The 21,502-nt window shown below is 44.4% G+C and overlaps 1 protein-coding gene across 1 annotated transcript in view; it reads left to right on the top strand.

Moving 5' to 3' along the window:
• The first annotated feature begins 221 nt into the window (after nucleotides 1-221).
• LOC311138745 (ral GTPase-activating protein subunit beta-like) overlaps nucleotides 222-21,502 on the top strand; it is a 72,520-nt gene continuing 51,239 nt past the window's right edge. The window contains exons 1-3 of the mRNA XM_084173555.1: nucleotides 222-313; nucleotides 8,134-8,347; nucleotides 15,089-15,291. Of these exons, the coding sequence (XP_084029681.1) occupies nucleotides 8,171-8,347; nucleotides 15,089-15,291 (380 nt within the window). The 5' untranslated portion in view covers nucleotides 222-313; nucleotides 8,134-8,170. The remainder of the gene's footprint in view (nucleotides 314-8,133; nucleotides 8,348-15,088; nucleotides 15,292-21,502) is intronic.

The following is a 21,502-nucleotide window of genomic DNA, read 5'->3' as shown; positions in this document are numbered from 1 at the left end:
TGCTCCCAACTCATAGGAATCCCCACCCAGTTGACTACTTTAAAATGGTGGAAGCCCTCAATGGCAACGTCTGCTAAATGACTAAAATGTAAATGTAAATCGTTGTTATATCCATGATGAGTCCTCTATCTATCTCTATGTTCAGTTGCCAGTAGCAACTGAGGCTAGCCGTCAACCGCATGACGATTGACGTGAATGTATGCTTGTCATTGGATGTGAATTTGCTTCAAAGGTGGTTCTGCAATATCCTCGTTGGTGTACAGTTTGCTGAGAAAACGGACGGTTGATATGACAGTATTTCCCTCTGACACAGGTAAATAGCAACATACAGCCAGCTGCTGTTTATCTGTTGTGTTATTGTTTTCATTAGCTTAGCCAACTAGCTACAGTTAGCTCCAGCTAGCCCGTGTAGCCTGTGCGGCCTACAATAACAGTGACTTGCTTGCTAGCCCGCTTTCCTGGTTGTACAGGTTGTGACAGCGTAAGTTGCCTATAGCTAGCCAAATTAGCCATGCATTATGTTCACGGTGTTAGCTACCTGCTATAAGGCTAATTTTGCTAGCTAGCTAAATGTCCCAATGCATTGGTACCATTAAAGACATAGCTAACTAGCTCGCGCCTGTTGAATATATCATCAGCTAGCTAACTGGGGTGTGTGTAATCAATAGTCCAAACAGTTGCGTTTTGCAGAGAAAACGAGTTTCTATTGGACAAATTCAGGCAGGTCCTTCCCCGTTCGTTCGGTTTAAGGGTGTTTTCAGACTTGATCACTTTCAGACAATCTTTGTGAACTCAGTGCGGTTCTCTTAATTTTTTTGTTCAGTGTGAACACTGCAAAGGAACTAAGACCCCTTAAGAGCCCCCGAAGCGAACCGAACTCAGACCATCTCGAGAGGTGGTCTGAGTTCGGTTCGCTTGAATTCCGCGGGCCGGTTCCCTTTTTTAGGGCAATGTGAACACAATGCTCCCCAGGTTCGCTTGTCATTATTCCCGCACCTCACACCAGACCAAGGTTTCCCAAACTCGGTCCTAGCCCCCACCCTGCATACACTTTTTGGTTTTGATTACAATTATGTCTAATCTTTTAAATAAAAGCAAACTATTAGCATCCAAAATGTAAGTAGGTATATCTAGCTGCATTTACATAAGTGTTCAGACCCTTTACTCAGTACTTTGTTGAAGCACCTTTGGCAACGATTACAGCCTCGAGTCTTCTTGGGTATAACGCTACAAGCTTCGCACAACTGTATTTGTGGAGTTTCTCCCATTTTTTTCTGCAGATCCTCTCTATTTTCAGGTCTCTCCAATCAATCAATCAAATTGTATTTATAAAGCCCTTTTTACATCAGCAGATGTCACAAAGTGCTATACAGAAACACAGCCTAAAACCCCAAACAGCAAGCAATGCAGATGTAGGAGCACAGTGTCTAGCAAAATCTCCCTAGAAAGGCAGAAACCTAGGAAGAAATCTAAAGAGGAACCAGGCTCTGAGGGGTGGCCAGTCCCCTTCTGGCTGTGCTGGTGGAGATTATAACAGTACATGGCCATTAAGGCCAGATTTTTCTCCCAAGATTTTCAAACGTTCATAGATGACCAGCAGGGTCAAATAATAATCACAGTGGTTGTAGAGGTTGCAACAGGTCAGTACATCAGGAGTAAATGTCACTTGGCTTTTCATAGCCGGGTATTTAGAGGTTGAAATAGCAGATGCGGTTGAGCGAGAGTGTTGAAAACAGCAGGTCTGGGACAATGTAGCACGTCTGGTGAACAGGTCAGGGTTCCATAGCCGCAGGCAGAAGAGTGGAAACTGGAGCAGCAGCACGACCAGGTGGACTGGGGACAGCAAGGTGTCGGGAGACACTGTGGCCCCGTCTGACGATACCCCCGGACAGGTCCAACCAGGCAGGATATAACCCCACCCACTTTGCCAAAGCACAGCCTCCACACCACCAGAGGGATATCAACAGCCACCAACCTACTACCCTGAGACAAGGCTGAGTATAGCCCACGAAGATCTCCTCCACTGCACGAGCCAGAGGGAGCGACAAACCGGACAGGAACATCACGTCAGTGACTCAACCCACTCAAGTGATGCACCCCTCCTAGGGACGGCATGGAAAGCACCAGTAAGCCAGTGACTCAGCCCCCGTAATAGGGTCAGAGGCAGAGAATCCCAATGGAGAGACAGGAACCGGCCAGGCAGAGACAGCAAGGGTGGTTTGTCGCTCCAGTGCCTTTCCGTTCACCTTCGCACCCCTGGGCCAGACTACACTCAATCATAGGACCTACTGAAGTGATGAGTCTTCAGTAAAGACTTAAAGGTCGAGACCGAGTCTGTGTCTCTCACATGGATAGGCAGACCATTCCATAAAAATGGAGCTCTATAGGTGAAAGCCCTGCCTCCAACTGTTTGCTTAGAAATTCTAGGGACAATAAGGAGGCCTGCGTCTTGTGACCGTAGCGTACGTGTAGATATGTACGGCAGGACCAAATCGGAGAGATAGGTAGGAGCAAGCCCATGTAATGCTTTGTAGGTTAGCAGTAAAACCTTGAAATCATCCCTAGCCTTAACAGGCCAGAGACTAGCACTGGAGTAATATGATCACATTTTGGGGTTCTAGTCAAGATTCTAGCAACAGTGTTTAGCACTAACTGAAGGTTATTTAGTACTTTATCCGGGTAGCCGGAGAGTAGACCATTGCAGTAGTCTAATCTAGAAGTGACAAAAGCATGGATTAGCTTTTCTGCATCATTTTTGGACAAAACGTTTCTGATTTTTGCAATGTTACGAAAATGGAAAAAAGATGTCCTTGAAATATTCTTGATATGTTTGTCAAAAGAGAGATCAGGGTCCAGAGTAACGCCGAGGTCCTTCACAGTTTTGTTGTTGAGACGACTGTACAACCATCAAGATTAATTGTCAGATCCAACAGAAGATCTCTTTGTTTCTTGGGACCTAGAACTATCATCTCTGTTTTGTCCGAGTTTAAAAGTAAAACATTTGCCGCCATCCACTTCCTTATATCTGAAACACATGCTTCCAGGGTTGGCAATTTTGGGACTTCACCATGTTTCATTGAAATGTAGAGCTGTGTGTCGTCCGCATGGCAATGAAAGTTAACATTTTGTTTCCGAATGATATCACCAAGAGGTACAATATATAGTGAAAACAGTAGTGGTCCTAAAACAGAACCTTGAGGAACACTAAAACGTACAATTGATTTGACAGAGGACAAACCATCCACAGAGACTAACTGATATCTTCCTGACAGGTAAGATCTAAATCAGGCAAGAACTTGTCCGTGTAGATCAATTAAGGTTTACAATCTCTCCAAAAGAATGTGGTGATCGATGGTGTCAAAAGCAGCACTAAGGTCTAGGAGCACGAGGACAGATGCAGAGCCTTGGTCTGATGCCATTAAAAGGTCATTTACCACCTTCACGAGTGCGGTCTCAGTGCTATGATGGGGTCTAAAACCGGACTGAAGCATTTCATATACATTTTTTTGTCTTCAGGAAGGCAGTGAATTGCTGCACAACAGCTTTTTCTAAAAATGTTGAGAGGAATGGGAGATTTGATATAGGCCGATAGTTTTTTACATTTTCTGGGTCAAGGTTTGGCTTTTTCAAGAGGATTTATTACTGCCACTTTTAGTGAGTTTGGTACACATCCAATGGATAGGGTGCCATTTATTATGTTCAACATAGGAGGGCCAAGCACAGGAAGTAGCTCTTTCAGTAGTTTAGTTGGAATAGGGTCCAGAATGCAGCTTGAAGGTTTAGAGGCCATTACAATTTTCATGAATGTGTCAAGAGATACTTTAGTGTCTCCATTGATCCTAGGTCCTGGCAGTTTTGTGCAGACTCAGGACAACTGAGCTTTGGAGAAATACGCAGATTCAAAGAGGAGTCCGTAATTTGCTTTCTAATGATCATGATCTTTTCGTCGAAGAAGTTCATGAATTCATCACTGCTGAAGTGAAAGGCATCCTCTCTTGGGGAATGCTGCTTTTTAGTTAGCTTTGCGACAGTATCAGATATACATTTTGGATTGTTCTTATTCTCCTCAATTAGGTTGGAAAAATAGGATGATCAAGCAGCAGTGAGGGCTCTTCGATATTGCTCTGTACTTTACTGTATACAATTTGATGTTTCAGTCAGGCCAATCACATCAAGGTTATGATCAGTGATTAGTTCATTGACCATAACTGCCTTGGAAGTGAGTGATCTAACATTAAGTAGCCCTATTTTGAGATGTGAGGAATCACAATCTCTTTCAATAATGACAGGAATGGAGGAGGTCTTTATTCCAGTGAGATTGCTAAGGCAAAAACCGTCATGTTTAGTTTTGCTCAGCCTAGATCGAAGCACAGACACGGTCTCAATGGGGATAGCTGAGCTGAATACACTGACTGTGCTAGTGGCAGACTCCACTAAGCTGGCAGGATGGCTAAAAGCCTGCTGCCTGGCCTACACCCTATCTCATTGTGGAGCTAGAGGAGTTAGAGCCCTGTCTATGTTGGTAGATAAGATGAGAGCACCCCTCCAGCTAGGATGGAGTCCGTCACTCCTCAGCAGGCCAGGCTTGGTCCTGTTTGTGGGCGAGTCCCAGAAAGAGGGCCAATTATCACTAATTCTATATTTTGGGAGGGGCAGAAAACAGTTTTCAAACAGCGATTGAGTTGTGAGACTCTGCTGTAGAGCTCATCACTCGCCCTAACTGGGAGGGGGCCAGAGACAATTACTCGATGCCGACACATCTTTCTAGCTAATTTACACGCTGAAGCTATGTTGCTCTTGGTGACCTCTGACTGTTTCATCCTAACATCGTTGGTGCCGACGTGGATAACAATATCCCTATACGCTCTACACTCGCCAGTTTAAGCCTTAGCCAGCACCCTCTTCAGATTAGCCTTTACCTCGGTAGCCCTGCCCCCTGGTAAACAGTGTATGATCGCTGGATGATTCTTTTAAAGTCTAATATTGTGGGTAATGGAGTCGCCAATGACTAGGGTTTTCAATTTGTCAGAGCTTAATGGGGAGAACCGTTTGAAAGTTTCTGTCGGATGAATGAGCGACACCGGTTGAGTATGCCGACAGCATTTCTTTTCAGAAGCCTTGAGAAAATTGTCCGGCTGCGGGGACTGTGCGAGGGGATTTATACTACTATCTGTACTTACTGGTGGCACAGACGCTGTTTCATCCTTTCCTACACTTACATTGCCTTGCCTAACGATTGCGTCTGAAGCTGTGCTTGCAGCACGGCTATCCTCACCATAAGGCGATAGTTCTCCTGTATATTATGAGTACAGCGACTGCAATTAGATGGCATAGTGTTAATGTTACTACTTAGCTTCGGCTGGTGGAGGTCCCGTAGAACCATGTCCAGATAAAGCGTCCGGTGTGAAAAGGTTGAATGAAAAAAGTTGAGTGAGTAAAAAATATAAAAATAACTAAGACGTTGGTAAAATGTGTTAAATGAAGATAGATTAAACGGAGATAAAAAAGTAAAAACCGTCAAGTTTGGCAGGTAGCCAAGCAGCAACAAACAGCGTAGCACGGAGATAAGTGACGCGCTCAAAACGGAAGTGACAAACCTCAAAGTCTCCAGAGATGTTCGATCAGGTTCAAGTCTGGGCTCTGAATGGGCCACTCAAGGACTTGTCGTGAAGCCACTCCTGCGTTGTCTTGGCTATGTGCTTCGGGTCGTTGTCCTGTTGGAAGTTGAACCTTCGCCCCAGTCTGAGGTCCTGAGCGCTCTGGAGCAGGTTTTCATGAAGGATCTCTTTGTACTTTTCTCCGTTAATCTTTCCCTCGGTCCTGACTAGTCTCCCAGTCCCTGCCGCTGAAAAACATCCCCACAACATGATGCTGCCACCACCATGCGTCACAGTAGGGATGGTGCCAGGTTTCCTCCAGACCACTTGGCATTCAGGCCAAAGAGTTCAATCTTGGTTTCATCAGACCAGAGAATCTTGTTTGTCATGGTCTGAGAGTCCTTTAGGTGTCTTCTTGCAAACTCCAAGCGCGCTGTTGTGCCTTTTACTGAGGAGTGGCTTCCGTCTGGCCACTCTACCATAAAGTCCTGATCGGTGGAGTGCTGCTGAGATGGTTGTCCTTCTGGAAGGTTCTCCCATCTCCACAGAGGAACTCTGGAGCTCTGTCAGTGACCATTGGGTTCTTGGTCACGCCCTTCTCCCCTGATTGCTCAGTTCGGCCGGGTGGACGATCTAGGAAAAGTCTAGGTGGTTCCAAACCTCTTCTATTTAAGAATGATGGAGGCCACTGTGTTCTTGGGGACCTTCAATGCTGCATAATGTTTTGGGTACCCTTCCCCAGATCCTGTCTCGGCGCTCTACAGACAATTCCTTTGACCTCATGGCTTTGTTTTTGCTCTGACGTGCACTGTGGCAACTTATATAGACAGGTGTGTGCCTTTTCAAATCATGTGCAATCAATTGAATTTACCACAGGTGGACTCAAGTTGTCGAAACATCCTCAAGGATGATCAATGGAAAGCTTAATTTCGAGTGTCATAGCAAAGGGTGTGAATACTTATGTTAATAAGGTATTTCCGTTTTTAAAGTTTTTTTTATAAATTTGCAACATTTTCTAAAAACCACTTCACTTTCTCATTATGGGGTATTGTGTGTAGATTGATGAGGGGAAACAATTCTTGAATCAGTTTTAGAATAAGGCTGTAACGTAACAAAATGTGGAAAAAGTAAAGGGGTCTGAATAATTTCTGAATCCATTAGCTATACTGAACAAAAATATCAACGCAACATGTAAGGTGTTGGTCCCATGTTTCATGTGCTGAAATAAAATATCCCAGAAATGTTCAATACGCACATTTGTTTACATCCCTGTTAGTGAGCATTTTTCCTTTGCCAAGATAATCCATCCACCAGACAGGTGTGGCATATCAATAAACTGATTAAACAGCATGATCATTACACAGATGTACCTTGTGCTGGGGAGAATAAAGGCCACTCTAAAATGGGCAGTTTTGTCACACAACACAATACCACAGATGTCTCAAGTTTTGAAGGAGCATGCAATTGGCATGCTGAATGCAGGAGTGCCCAACAGAGCTGTTGCCGGAGAATCAAATGTTAATTTCTCCTATCGCTGAGGAGGAGTTTTGTCTGTAATAAAGCCCTTTTTCTGGGAGAAAAAATAATTATGATTGGCTGGGCCTGGCTCCTCAGTGCGTGGGCCTGGCTCCCAAGGGGTGGGCCTATGCCCTCCCAGGCTCACCCATGGCTGCGCCCCTGCCCAGTCATGTGAAATCCATAGATTAGGGCCAAATGAATTCATTTCAATTGACTGATTTCCTTCTATGAACTGTAACTCAGTAAAATCTTTGAAATTGTTGCGTTTGTATTTTTGTTCAGTGTAGCTAGTAGAGCAAAACAGCCAGTGTGTGTCTGTGGCTCATGCAATCTGGCCCTGATGTCTCACAGTTTATCATGCAGTTGTCAATGGGTTCAGGGTTGCCTCTTTTTAACGTTACCCAGCGATAATTTGGTTTGGCCTAACCTTGAGTCAAAACACCTTTAGCTAACTTTGCTAGCTAGCTAATATGTTACTTCTATTTAATTTGTAGGCTCACCTAGCTAGCTAGCTAACTTATCTCTAGAACGAACTGTGCACTAAATTGTTGCACTAAATTATTGCTTTGCATGTCTTTTATGCTTTTCAAGATGACCTTTTACTGCTCTGCACCTGAACATTGAGTGTCTGTCTCCAGTCTACTATTTGTCACTTGCAAAGTGCATTTGGGACTCTCAGTGAAGCCCTTTCTGTTAATATTAGCATTCCTTTCAGATCATTCTGGAGATAACACATCAAGGCTCTCTCTGTTCAATGTCATGTAGCCTATTCACAGCATGGGTCTACTTCAAATGTGCTTTTTCACACAGTTTGCCTTTGACATATTTGTACTTTTCAAGCTACATGAAAAGGTCAAACTGAATGTCAACTTATGGGAATATCAAGCATCAGGGTCCACCTTATATGTAATGGGCATTTGTTGTAACTGCTTGTTGCTTTAATAAGTCTACATCAGGCTGGCTCTGAGTCCACTTTATTGTTTCCCCATGTGCTGACTCCACTCCTCTGTACACACAGGTAGCAATTGGACCCAGTAGAAGCGAAAGCCACCACCATGTATTCGGAATGGAGGTCTCTGCACCTGGTGGTGCAGAGCGACCTAGGCCACCTGAGTGTCCTTCACTCGTACCCTCCGGTGGTGGGGCGCGACGTGGCCAATGCAGTGGTTAGACCTCTGGGGGTGACCCTGGGCACCCCGTCCACTGACAGCCTGCTCAAGACCGACAAAGAGGTAGGCAGACTGTGCTGAAAACATCCCAGGTGTTTTTGCATGGCTGAATCAGATGTGTATGCAGGTGTAAGCCATAAGGGTGAAGACTTTCTTGACATGGCCCATTTTACATTGCATTTTGGGGAACTACCCTAGAAACCCAACATTACAGCTACATTCAAGGGGATTAAAGCTAGCTAAAGCTGTCAGTTGAAAGTGAAGTTGGAATGTTGGGTTTCTAGGGTAGTTCCCCAACAAGGCCTACTTGATTCTTTGCTGTAGGTATGGGTAGGGTGTATTAATGTCAAGCTCAACTTCATTGTCACTCATTAGAAGTTTCTTCCCTCTTTAGCTCCAAGTTCATCTTGACATTGTTCTGCCTATTTCCTCAAAAACATAGGCTACATGATAAACCCAACACACCTTTGATAGGCTAGGCTTTGTCAGTCCCTTATTTTTAGAAAACCAAGGAGGCTGAACGGTCACCTGCACATTAGGACTAGGCTACATCCACGTTTTCTTTTCTTCTACTGCGCTTGATTGAAAAACACACACATACCACCACCTCCCTCTGTAAATTATGTTGTTTTCAAATCTCTTCTCTCTCTGATTTGCTGCTGGGTGAAAAATAGCTTGGTCCCCCTTTTGTCTGTGGGAAACGTGCTGCTCACTTCCCCATCATGTTTGCCTTGTAGCTCGGACAGCCCCAGGCCTCTGGGCTTGCTTGATAACAATGAGAGGATTTCCTGTGTATCCCCCCGGGGCATTCAACCCCTGCGACTTTATAGTGACAGTGTTTCTCCATCCCAGTGGACAACGGCTCCTTGAGCTCACCCCCAGTTCAGTCCCAGCAGCCAGATAAGGCTTGTTTGTAATACGGCCAGGCAAAGGAAAATGTAAGCCATCTGCCAAAGAATACATGCATGGCCTTAAGTCTCTCCTCTTTGTCTTTCCTGCTAATTTTAGTTTGCCAGATAAGTCTCTTATCCTGACAGAACTTGTGAGGATCTGCAGAGAAGAATGGGAGAAACTCCCCAAATACAGTTGTGCCAAGCTTGTAGCGTCATACCCAAGAAGACTTGAGGCTATAATCGCTGCCGAAGGTGCTTCAACAAAATACTGAGTGAAGGGTCTGAATACTTATGTAAATGTGATATTTCAGTTTTTAATTTTTAATACATTTGCAAAAATTTCTAAAAACCTGTTTTTGCTTTGTCATTGTGGGGTATTGTGTGTAGATTGAGGGGGAAAAAAACTATTTAATCAATTTTAGAGTAAGGCTGTAACCTAACAAAATGTGGAAAAAGTCAAGGGGTCTGAATACTTTCCGAAGGCACTGTATAAAAATCTGTCGGGCAGAGAGAGCGCGCAGCTCTCGAACAGCTTGTTGCGTGGAGTGAAGACCGACGGCACTAGGGGTAGGAAAGCACTAAGAAAGATGTTCCAAGTTATGATATCTACTAGTATATGCTAAGGCAAAAATGGGTATGCAAACCAAGTATTTAAAAAGTTCAATTTCTTGGTTAAATATTTGCGATGCGCAATTCATTCATCATGGAATAGCCTACCTTTTTAAAATCAGACATTTCATTTTGGTCCTTGAAAAGTAATTGAAGTTATGGTAGCCGGTATTATGGTATTTTATAAGTTCTACTGCTCCAATATAATTATTCTGTGATTTCATTTCTGATCAGTGTTGCTTTCAGGAAGTATTCATACCCCTTGACTTATTCCACATTTTGTTGTGTTACAGCCTGAATTCAAAATGGATTCAATATGTTTTCACCCATCTACACACTATACCCCATACTTTCTTCAAGTATATTGAAAATGAAATCACCTTTGTCAGCAATTACAGTTGTGAGTCTCTCTAGGTAAATCTCTAAGAGCTTTGCACACCTGGATTGTACAATATTTGTCCATAACTATTTTCAAAATTCCTCATGCTCTGTCAAATTGGTTATTGATCATTGCTAGACAACCATTTTCAAGTCTTGCTATAGAGTTTCAAGCAGTGAAAACTTTAACTCGGCCACTCAGGAACATTCACTGTCTTCTTGGTAATCAACTCCAGTGTAGATTTGGCCTTGTGTTTTAGGTTATTGTCCTGCTGAAAGGTGAGTTCATCTCCCAGTGTCTAGTGGAAAGCAGGCTGAACCAGGTTTTCCTGTAGGATTTTGCCTGTGCATAGCTCATTCATTAAATGTTTTATCTTGAAAAAACTCCCTAGTCCTTAACGATTACATGCATACCCATAACATGGTGCAGCCACCACCATGCTTGAAAATATGGTGGTACTTAGTAATGTGTTGTATTGGATTTTCCCCAAACATAACATCAGTTGCTTTGACTAATTTTTTGCAGTATAACTTTAGTGCCTTGTTCCAAACCTAAAGCATGTTTTGGAATATTTTTATTCTGTACAGGCTTCCTTCTTTTCACCCTGTCAATTAGGTTAGTTTTGTGGAGTAACTACAATGTTGTTGATCCATCCTCAGTTTTCTCCTATCACAGCCACTAAACTCTGTAACTGTTTTAAAGTCACCATTGGCCTCATGGTAAAATCCCTGATCAGTTTCCTTCCTCTCTGGCAACTGAGTTAGGAAGGACGCCTGTATCTTTGTAGTGACTGGGTGTGTTGATACACCATCCAAATTGTAATTAATAGCTTCACCATGCTCAAAGGGATATTCAATGTCTGTTTTATTTTTACCCATCTACCAATAGGTGCCCTTCTTTGCGAGGCATTGGATAACCTCCCTGGTCTTTGTGGTTGAATCTGTGTTTGAAATTCACTGCTCGACTGAGGGACATTACAGATAATTGTATGTGTGGGGTACAGAGATGAGGTAGTCATAAATAAATCATGTTAACATTATTATTGCACACAGTGAGTCCATGCAACTAATTATGTGACTTGTTAAGCACATTTTTACTCCTGAACTTATTTAGGCTTGCCATAACAAAAGGGTTGAATACTTATTGTGTGTAGGTCAGTGACAAAAAATCTAAATTTAACCCATTTAAAATTCAGGCTGTAACGCAACTAAAATGTAATGTGGAAAAAGTAAAGGGGTGTGAATACTGTCTGAAGGCACTGTAAATGATGAATTTCTATGAGCGAAGAAAGTGCTTAGGTTTGTTTTCCTTCGCTTCTGTTGCGCTAGTTGCGGTAAAACCATGTGCAGCTATTATGAGCAAGACAACATCGAATGTTGGCTTCAACTTGGTTTTCCATTCAAAGTGTTCCATTACAAAGGGAACCCGTTTTTTGGTCGCTTTCTCGTTTAAATACATGATAACCCCTCAATAACTCTTCAAGATCTCAAAGGGCGAGACTGACGAGCTACCACATGGACAGACTTCATTAGTGTGTTTGTATCGGGAGCATGTTGTCTATTTGGTCAGGCAATGCCCACAATATTTTGACATATTTTAGAATGTAAAAATGTGAATGTCAATGCATAAAGGGTCTATCAGACTACCAAACGTGTATGCACAGCAGTATTCTAGAATATTGGACCGTTGGCGTTCATACTTTTCGAATTCTCAGCGCAGCGTTTATCATCCAAAACATGTACGCGTACACACAGCAGTGTTCTAGAATATTGGACCATTGGCTTTCATACTTTTCGACTATCGCGTCCTAGCGTATGTGGACTATGATTTACGCTTCAAGCAATTTCTCCAACTGTCAACACATTCAAATGAATAGAGGACATGTACTAGAGAGGCGTTGGTTGGGAATTGTGGGGAGGCGCTTTTGTGCTGTACGTCCCCCGCAGATGGTAGTCTCTGAGCCGTGTAGCTATGTCACAATGGGACGCCGGACTATCACGTCCTAGCATGTGTGGACTATTATTTATTCTTAACCCCCTAAGGTCGATGTCCGTGCTCCCGTGGAAATCAATTTTTTAATTTTTTTTATTTAACCTTTATTTAACCAGGTAAGCCAGTTGAGAACAAGTTCTCATTTACAACTGCGACCTGGCCAAGATAAAGCAAAGCAGTGCGATAGAAACAACAACACAGAGTTACATATGGGGTAAAACACATAAAGTCAAAAATACAACAGAAAATATATATACAGTGTGTGCAAATGTAGCAAGTTATGGAGGTAAGGCAATAAATAGGCTATAGTGCAAAATAATTACAATTAGTATTAACACTGGAATGCTAGATGTGCAAATAGAGATACTGGGGTGCAAAAGAGCAAAATAAATAACAATATAGGGATGAGGTAGTTGGGTGGGCTAATTTCAGATGGGCTGTGTACAGGTGCAGTGATCGGTAAGGTGCTCTGACAACTGATGCTTAAAGTTAGTGAGGGAGTTAAGAGTCTCCAGCTTTAGCATAATACAAAAATCCCCATTAAAAATATGTCCGCTTGAGCCTCCCGAGTGGCGCAGCGGTCTAAGGCACTGCATCGCAGTGCTAGAGGCATCACTACAGATCCGGGTTCAATCCCGGGCTGTATCACAATTGGCCCAGCATCGTCCGGGTTAGAGGAGGGTTTGGCTGGGGGGGCTTTACTTGGCTCATCGCGCTCTAGCGACTCCTTGTGGCGTGCCGGGCGCCTGCAGGCTGACCTCGGTCGTCAGTTGAACAGTGTTTCCTCCGACACATTGGTGTGGCTGGCTTCCGGGTTAAGCGGGCGGGTGTTAAGTAGTCCGGTTTGGCGGTTCATGTTTCGGAGGACGCATGACTCGACCTTCGCCTCCCGAGCCTGTTGGGGAGTTGCAAGACAAGATGAGACAAGATCGAAATTGGGGAGAAACGGGGTAAAAAAATAAATAATAATCTGTCAGTTTAAGCAGTTTTTTGCATTGGATGTCTCAATCCACCGCCTATGTAACACTTCCGCATCTGCGGTGAAAGGTGACAGACCATGAGACATCCCGAAAATCACCCTTCTCACACAATCGTCTGTAGCGTCCGAATGGTTTAGCCTACAAACTATTATGAGATCTCTAAGGAAAGATGAGAGACTCACGAACACGATGGTGTTCTGAGTTTGGCTCTACGACCCCCACGTCTTGGGACTCAACTGAAGTCGGTACAGCCGATCTGCCAACTTCTGTCTGTAGCGTCCAAACATTTTGGGCTATACACTAATATGAAGGTGAGACTCATGAACACGTACATGTCGGTTGTTTTGCTCTAGGATGCCCACCGACCTCACAGGACTCGTCTGAAGGTCCCCCGGTAACAGTTGAAAAAATTTAATGACGTATATTATGGAGACTGTTTAGTGACAAAAATAATGTGTTTTCATTAAATCCTTTTTTACATTACTTTTTTTATACTTCAAGGGGTCTTAAAGTTCAAAATCAAATAGCAAAATTATCTTTGGTATGACCTTAAAACAATTACATATAGCTTAGTAGTACCCCCCCCATTGGGTAGGCCTATTAAAAAATGCATTATTCTTAGTGGTAATGCATACTTTTTTGGATACATTTTGGGTTATTTTTTTTTTAAATAGGCTATTACAACAATTAAATATAAAGTGTAGGTCCTTGAAAATGACACTTAAGTGCTTGAAAAGTGCTTTGTGTGCGGTACACATAGGGCCTATATGTCCACTTTGTGTAGCCGTTAGAGATGCTAATGATGACCTTACTATTTTCGGGTAGATGGAAAGGCCATTAAAGGTAATTAACTACAAAGTAGCTTATGCCTACTTGGCAGAATCATCATTATAATGCATCAATTTGTTTTGAAAACTCCATCACAAGTGCGCTGCAGAAACCCAGCTAGCCAAGCACAACTGTCTGGCTGGTGCTCACCTGAGTTAGTGTTACTACACAAAAAAATCTACATTTTTCAGATTTTCAAGAAAAAATTCCCCTTATGTGGTTTAAGCATTGTTGTGAACTTAGAACATCCAATGTTGTTGTTTTTCTATTATTGTGTTTTTGAGAGCAAAAAACATAAACAAAAAGATGAGGGAAATCAGTCCTTCTCCCAGTTTTTTTTAGTACCGTTTTGGTGTCGTTTTGGTGTCAAGTATAGTTTTTTTCAGATTCTGCCCTCTAGAGAATTTCGCATTTAGCACTATATTTTAAGTCTATTTTCTTTGCTGTTACAGTAAATCTATCCAAATCAATGTAAGAACACAAGGGCATGCTAATTTAAAAGATGGCTAGTCATTATTAGCCTGGTTCTGTATGGAATGCAGGCACATTATGGGACACAGGCCAGGTCATTATCAATTATCAGTGCGACCAAATCATGTGCTGGTGCCACCAACCGAAAAAGTTAGTGTAGAACCCTGTAGTTGGTAGATAAAGACGGTAGTTCACCTAGCTTGGCGGAACCAGCCTGATTGCTGTGTTTTGAGACATGCCAGAAGGGTGAACACAGCGATCAGGCTGGTTCCACCAGGCAATAGGCCTAGTTCACCTACATTTCTGAATTACTTGAATTCATTTTTGAAAGTAGCCTTGATCCACACTCTAGGTTTAGAATGCTACATGTAGTCACGGTCACTCATGTGGATGAACCATCCCTTTACCCCTGTGTTTGAAATAAGTTAATTTCACTACAATCAGCATAATTAAGCCTAAAGAAAATGGTTTACCTTGATGCACCAATAGTTAATCTTATTGTGGTCATCTTTCAAGTGTTAAGTCATTCATTCTCCCTTTCCCCAAGTATTCTGACAATGACTGACTTGACATCTGACGGTCTAGCTTGCAGCAGTCCATTGTGCAATGTCTCTTTCTAACAGCAGAGTTCTTGGTGTGGTGTGATTGACAGGTGAAATGGACGATGGAGGTGCTGTGCTACGGTCTGACCCTGCCTCTGGACGGGGACACAGTCAAGCTGTGCGTGGACGTCTACACGGACTGGATTATGGCGCTGGTGTCTCCGCGCGACTCCATCCCCCAGCCAATCGCCAAGGAGCCCAACCTCTACGTGCAGACCATCCTCAAACACCTCCACAACCTCTTCCTGCCCAGGTACAAGCTAACTATGTGTCTATGCTCTGGCTAGCCGCTAACTGTGTGTCTACGCTCTGGCTAACCGCTAACGGTGTGTCTAAGTTGTGTGTTGCATACTGGCCACTCACAAAAGCTGTTTGAGGATGGATGATGTTGTGTATTGATTTGGTTTGATGAACTAATGGAGGATATCTTATGTAACGTACTACAATTTCTTGACCTTAAAGGGATAGCTCACCCAAATTACAAAATGACATTGGTTCTCTTTCAAATACTTGTTTCTATGTATCACATATGGGGGTTCACTATGGACTGCCTAATCCCAAAAGTACCAATCAAAAACATCTGTTGGAGACTGGTAGAATGGTGAATGAGGTGAGATCCCCACTCCAATAAAAGGAGCCACTCTCCTGGCCTCTGGTAATTTTTGTTTCTCTTCCTCACAAAGAGTATCTCTATTCTAGTTCTCCTCATATCGACTGGATACTTGTTTTCCTGCTACAAGTGAACCGTGAAGGACATCGCTGCCGAGCGTAGGTCTTCAGACCCTGTTGAGAGGTTGAGTACTAACCGGAAGGTTTTTTGTTTTGTGTAGAAATTTATTTTTATTTCTCAGTCACCATTGGTAGCTAGCGTCACGGTTAGCAAACCCTACCCGCAACATGGTAGCATTGTTAGCTCCCTTCTCTCGTCTAGTTTAACCTACATTCACCCGTTGTGTTAACTCATGGCTCAGTCGGTTGCGGGAGCACGCTATCTAAAGGCTAACTCTGCATCCACTCAGTTTCCTTCAGCCAGCACTGAGCTAGCCACAACACTCCTTCACCACGAGGTAGCTGCCAGTTAGCTAACGCCCAGGCAAGCTAACCAAACCAGCATTACTACCTGCAACACAGTCATATTGTTAGCTCCCTTCTCTAGTGTAGTTAAACCTACGTTAATTTGTTTGTGTTAACTAGACTGACTGGCTAGCCTCACGGCTCTGTAGTCGTGAGAGAATACCTACCTGAAGTCGAACTGCCCCCACGCGGTTCCCTTCAGCCAGCACTATACTAGCTACAGCATACCTTAGCCACGAGGTAGCTGCTAGCTAGCTTACACATTACTATGCTCATCCTAGCTAGCATTAGCCGCAAGGCTTCTACTAGCTAGCTTATAGTGGCGAGCTTTCTGGAAAGCAAGCTAACCACACTAGCATTCCTACCTGCACATATGGTTGCATTAGCAGGGCTAGGTAACTCGGAAACAAGTTCCCTGCTTGCCCAGACTGTAGTATTGCTAGCTCCCTTCTCTTGTTTAGTGCAACTTACGTTCACTCGTTTGTGTTGACTAGACTTGACGGTTTGCCTTACGCCATTATGGTCGTGGGAGATTTTCATCACGAATTCTAACAACGCACCCATGCTGTTCGGCTAGCACTGTGCTAGCTATAGCTTACCCTTAGCCTCACGAGGTCGTTTCTAGCTAGCTAACGCCTACGCTAGCCTCACAGCTATAGCATTCATACACAGTGCATGCTTCAGCTAGCCATTAGCCGCAAGGCATCTAGTGAGCTTGCTCACGCCTGTCAAGGTTAATTCGTAGCAATGCTGCAAAGCTAGCTACTACTGGCCAGCTTGTTTCTCTCGTTTAGTACACCTAACGTTCACCCGTTTTCGTTGGCTAAACTGACCAGCGACACCTCACGTTACTATGATCAAAAGAGACTCTCATGACCGAAGAAACAACTCTATTCATGTTGTTGTTTTCGGCTAACGTGGTACTAACTAGCAAGGCTATTAACTAGCTAGGTGAACACTAGCTAGCTAACACCAAATGCCTCACAGCTAAGCGTCGACTAGCACACGCATAACCCGGTTAAGCAATGCTTTTCCCCCAGAGTTATGATGGCCCTGCAATGGGAAACTAACATGCTCATGCAGGTCTGCAACAAGTCCTGCGAGTGTTAAGTTTTAACGAGTACCGGCTTGTGCTAAACCAACAAGCACTGTTCCCACTCCGTGCCTAACAGCACTGTGCCTCCAGAAATGCATCACTCTCTGTCCCTTCGTAACAAGGGCACAGGGCCATGATATTTTGATAAAAGTGTCTCTCTTTGACGCAACTAGGGGGTGCCACCCCACTACATCTGGTGAGTGCGAGTCATCAGGCTTGTGGACAGCTCTTTCTCATAGCGGATAATTGACACGCAAGCACAGATACAAGCTTCAGTTCGCTATGAAATCACCCATTTTCTACTGGGTTCTATTTTCAATAGCCGACATGCGCAAGAAAGAAGGCGAAGCCTTCAACTACTGCCAGCCCCGCAGACCTGGGCCCTGTGGCATTCCGTTGGTTCCTGCATCTCGCCCCAGCCTCACAGCTGGGAGTGGGCAACAGACTGGCCTTGGGGCACTGAGGTCCCCGGCGATGCAGCAGTCTGCCAAGACTCAGGTTAAGCCCCTGAACCAGGCCAAACCTGTAGGGAAGCAGTATTGCGCCACAGCAAGGATCTAACCCTCTTAAGGGAGGTAAGAGGGGTCGGCCAACTTAGGTTGGATCCCTTGCGGTTGAGGAGAATAGTGTGCAGGGCCTACGGTTCTCTGCCCTACCATCTCTCTTTGGGTATAACGGTTGCTACTTCTTCTCCTCTCCTAGTTTCCACCCAAAAACACCTGTGTTTTTCCGGTTGGCCATTACAACCCTGCTTATGACCAGTCCTTTCAGCTATCGTCATACCCTAGTGAACGAAGCAAGGAAAAGAGTGCCAGCCCCTTATGTACGCTCTGTTTTACATTTGGTCTGTTTTTTCGTGGAGAAGTGGTGTGACTATACAGATTGTTCCTTCCTACAATCTTTTTTCTATGCTCCTTGTAGGATCTTTTGGATGAAGAGAAGGTTCATCGTTGTTAGGTCCTTTAGCCGCTTTCTCGGCCTGCCAAGGACCCGGCAGTTATACAGTTTACCATGACTGTTATGCCATCTCTAAGGGGGGCATGTAACTTACGCCCAGTCTCTAAGCTTTTAGCTCGTTCTGGGACGTGTCTATTGTGCTTAAGAATCATTTTTATAGCAGCTTTTATCTGCTGAAAAGTGTGTAGATGTAATATTCCTCCATCTTTCGCTTTACTACTGTCCTTGGCATCCCTGAGCGTTTATGCGTATACTGTTTGCGCCTGCAGTCTTCCCACTGGTTTTTCAGGTTTATTTACCTAACCCTGTCTTTGGCCCGGGTCAACTTTTTCCCATTGTCGCACCATGGAGCCATGGCTTTTTGCCTGTTGCCTTCCCAAGAGTGGCGTCCCAGTCTTTGTCCAGTACGTGCAGTTCGCATCTAATTGGATTGTAGGAGAGCTCGGGCTCTTCGCATTTGTTGCACAAATTACATTTACATTTAAGTCATTTAGCAGACGCTCTTATCCAGAGCGACTTACAAATTGGTGCATTCAACTTAGGATAGCCAGTTGGACAACCACCCCTTTTTTTCCTTTTTTTTATGGGGGGGGGGGGGGGTTAGAAGGATTACTGTTATACTATTCCAGGTATTCCTTAAAGAGGTAGGGTTTCAAGTGTCTCCGGAAGGTGGTCAGTGACTCCGCTATCTTGGCGTCGTGAGGGAGCTTGTTCCACCATTGGGGTGCCAGAGCAGCGAATAGCTTTGACTGGGCTGAGCGGGAACTGTGCTTCCGTAGAGGTAGGGGGGCTAGCAGGCCAGAGGTGGATGAACGTAGTGCCCTCGTTTGGGTGTAGGGTCTGATCAGAGCCTGAAGGTAAGGAGGTGCCGTTCCCCTCACAGCTCCGTAGGCAAGCACCATGGTTTTGTAGTAGATGCGAGCTTCAACTGGAAGCCAGTGGAGTGTGCGGAGGAGCGGGGTGATATGAGAGAACTTGGGAAGGTTGAATACCAGACGGGCTGCAGCATTCTGGATAAGTTGTAGGGGTTTAATGGCACAGGCAGGGAGCCCAGCCAACAGCGAGTTGCAGTAATCCAGACGGGAGATGACAAGTGCCTGGATTAGGACCTGTGCCGCTTTCTGTGTAAGGTAGGGTCGTTCTCTGCGAATGTTGTAGAGCATGAACCTGCAGGATCGGGTCACCGCTTTGATGTTAGTAGAGAACGACAGGGTGTTGTACAGGGTCACGCCAAGGTTCTTTGCACTCTGGGAGGAGGACACAATGGAGTTGTCAACCGTGATGGCGAGATCATGGGGCGGGCAGTCCTTCCCCGGGAGGAAGAGCAGCTCCGTCTTGCTGAGGTTCAGCTTGAGGTGGTGATCCGACATCCACACTGATGTGTCTGCCAGACATTCAGAGATGCGATTCGCCACCTGGTTATCAGAAGGGGGAAAGGAGAAAATTAATTGTGTGTCGTCTGCGTAGCAATGATAGGAGAGGATATGACAGAGCCAAGTGACTTGGTGTATAGAGAGAATAGGAGAGGGCCTAGAACTGAGCCCTGGGGGACACCAGTGGTGAGAGCACGTGGTGCGGAGACAGATTCTCGCCACGCCACCTGGTAGGAGCGACCTGTCAGGTAGGACGCAATCCTAGAGTGAGCAGCGCCGGAGATGCCCAACTTGGAGAGGGTGGAGAGAAGGATCTGATGGTTCACACAATCAAAGGCAGCAGATGCAGTGGGGAAAAAAAGTATTTAGTCAGCCACCAATTGTGCAAGTTCTCCCACTTAAAAAGATGAGAGAGGCCTGTAATTTTCATCATAGGTACACGTCAACTATGACAGACAAATTGAGATTTTTTTTCTCCAGAAAATCACATTGTAGGATTTTTTGTGAATTTATTTGCAAATTATGGTGGAAAATAAGTATTTGGTCACCTACAAACAAGCAAGATTTCTGGCTCTCACAGACCTGTAACTTATTCTTTAAGAGGCTCCTTTGTCCTCCACTCGTTATCTGTATTAATGGCACCTGTTTGAACTTGTTATCAGTATAAAAGACACCTGTCCACAACCTCAAACAGTCACACTCCAAACTCCACTATGGCCAAGACCAAAGAGCTGTCAAAGGACACCAGAAACAAAATTGTAGACCTGCACCAGGCTGGGAAGACTGAATCTGCAATAGGTAAGCAGCTTGGTTTGATGAAATCAACAGTGGGAGCAATTATTAGGAAATGGAAGACATACAAGACCACTGATAATCTCCCTCGATCTGGGGCTCCACGCAAGATCTCACCCCGTGGGGTCAAAATGATCACAAGAACGGTGAGCAAAAATCCCAGAATCACTCGGGGGGACCTAGTGAATGACCTGCAGAGAGCTGGGACCAAAGTAACAAAGCCTACCATCAGTAACACACTACGCCGCCAGGGACTCAAATCCTGCAGTGCCAGACGTGTCCCCCTGCTTAAGCCAGTACATGTCCAGGCCCGTCTGAAGTTTGCTAGAGTGCATTTGGATGATCCAGAAGAGGATTGGGAGAATGTCATATCGTCAGATGAAACCAAAATAGAACTTTTTGGTAAAAACTCAACATGTCGTGTTTGGAGGACAAAGAATGCTGAGTTGCATCCAAAGAACACCATACCTACTGTGAAGCATGGAGGTGGAAATATCATGCTTTGGGGCTGTTTTTCTGCAAAGGGACCAGGACGACTGATCCGTGTAAAGGAAAGAATGAATGGGGCCATGTATCGTGAGATTTTGAGTGAAAACCTCCTTCCATCAGCAAGGGCATTGAAGATGAAACGTGGCTGGGTCTTTCAGCATGACAATGATCCCAAACACACCGCCCGGGCAACGAAGGAGTGGCTTCGTAAGAAGCATTTCAAGGTCCTGGAGTGGCCTAGCCAGTCTCCAGATCTCAACCCCATAGAAAATCTTTGGAGGGAGTTGAAAGTCCGTGTTGCCCAGCGACAGCCCCAAAACATCACTGCTCTAGAGGAGATCTGCATGGAGGAATGGGCCAAAATACCAGCAACAGTGTGTGAAAACCTTGTGAAGACTTACAGAAAACGTTTGACCTGTGTCATTGCCAACAAAGGGTATATAACAAAGTATTGAGAAACTTTTGTTATTGACCAAATACTTATTTTCCACCATAATTTGCAAATAAATTCATTAAAAATCCTACAATGATTTTCTGGATTTTTCTTTCTCATTTTGTCTGTCATAGTTGACGTGTACCTATGATGAAAATTACAGGCCTCTCTCATCTTTTTAAGTGAGAGAACTTGCACAATTGGTGGCTGACTAAATACTTTTCCCCCCCACTGTAGGTCTAGAAGGATA

This window comes from Coregonus lavaretus, assembly GCF_964263955.1.
Source record: "Coregonus lavaretus genome assembly, chromosome: 12".
Lineage (NCBI taxonomy): Eukaryota > Metazoa > Chordata > Actinopteri > Salmoniformes > Salmonidae > Coregonus > Coregonus lavaretus.
The sequence above is the reverse complement of the archived record's forward strand: the minus strand, read 5'-3'. Positions and strand labels throughout refer to the sequence as shown.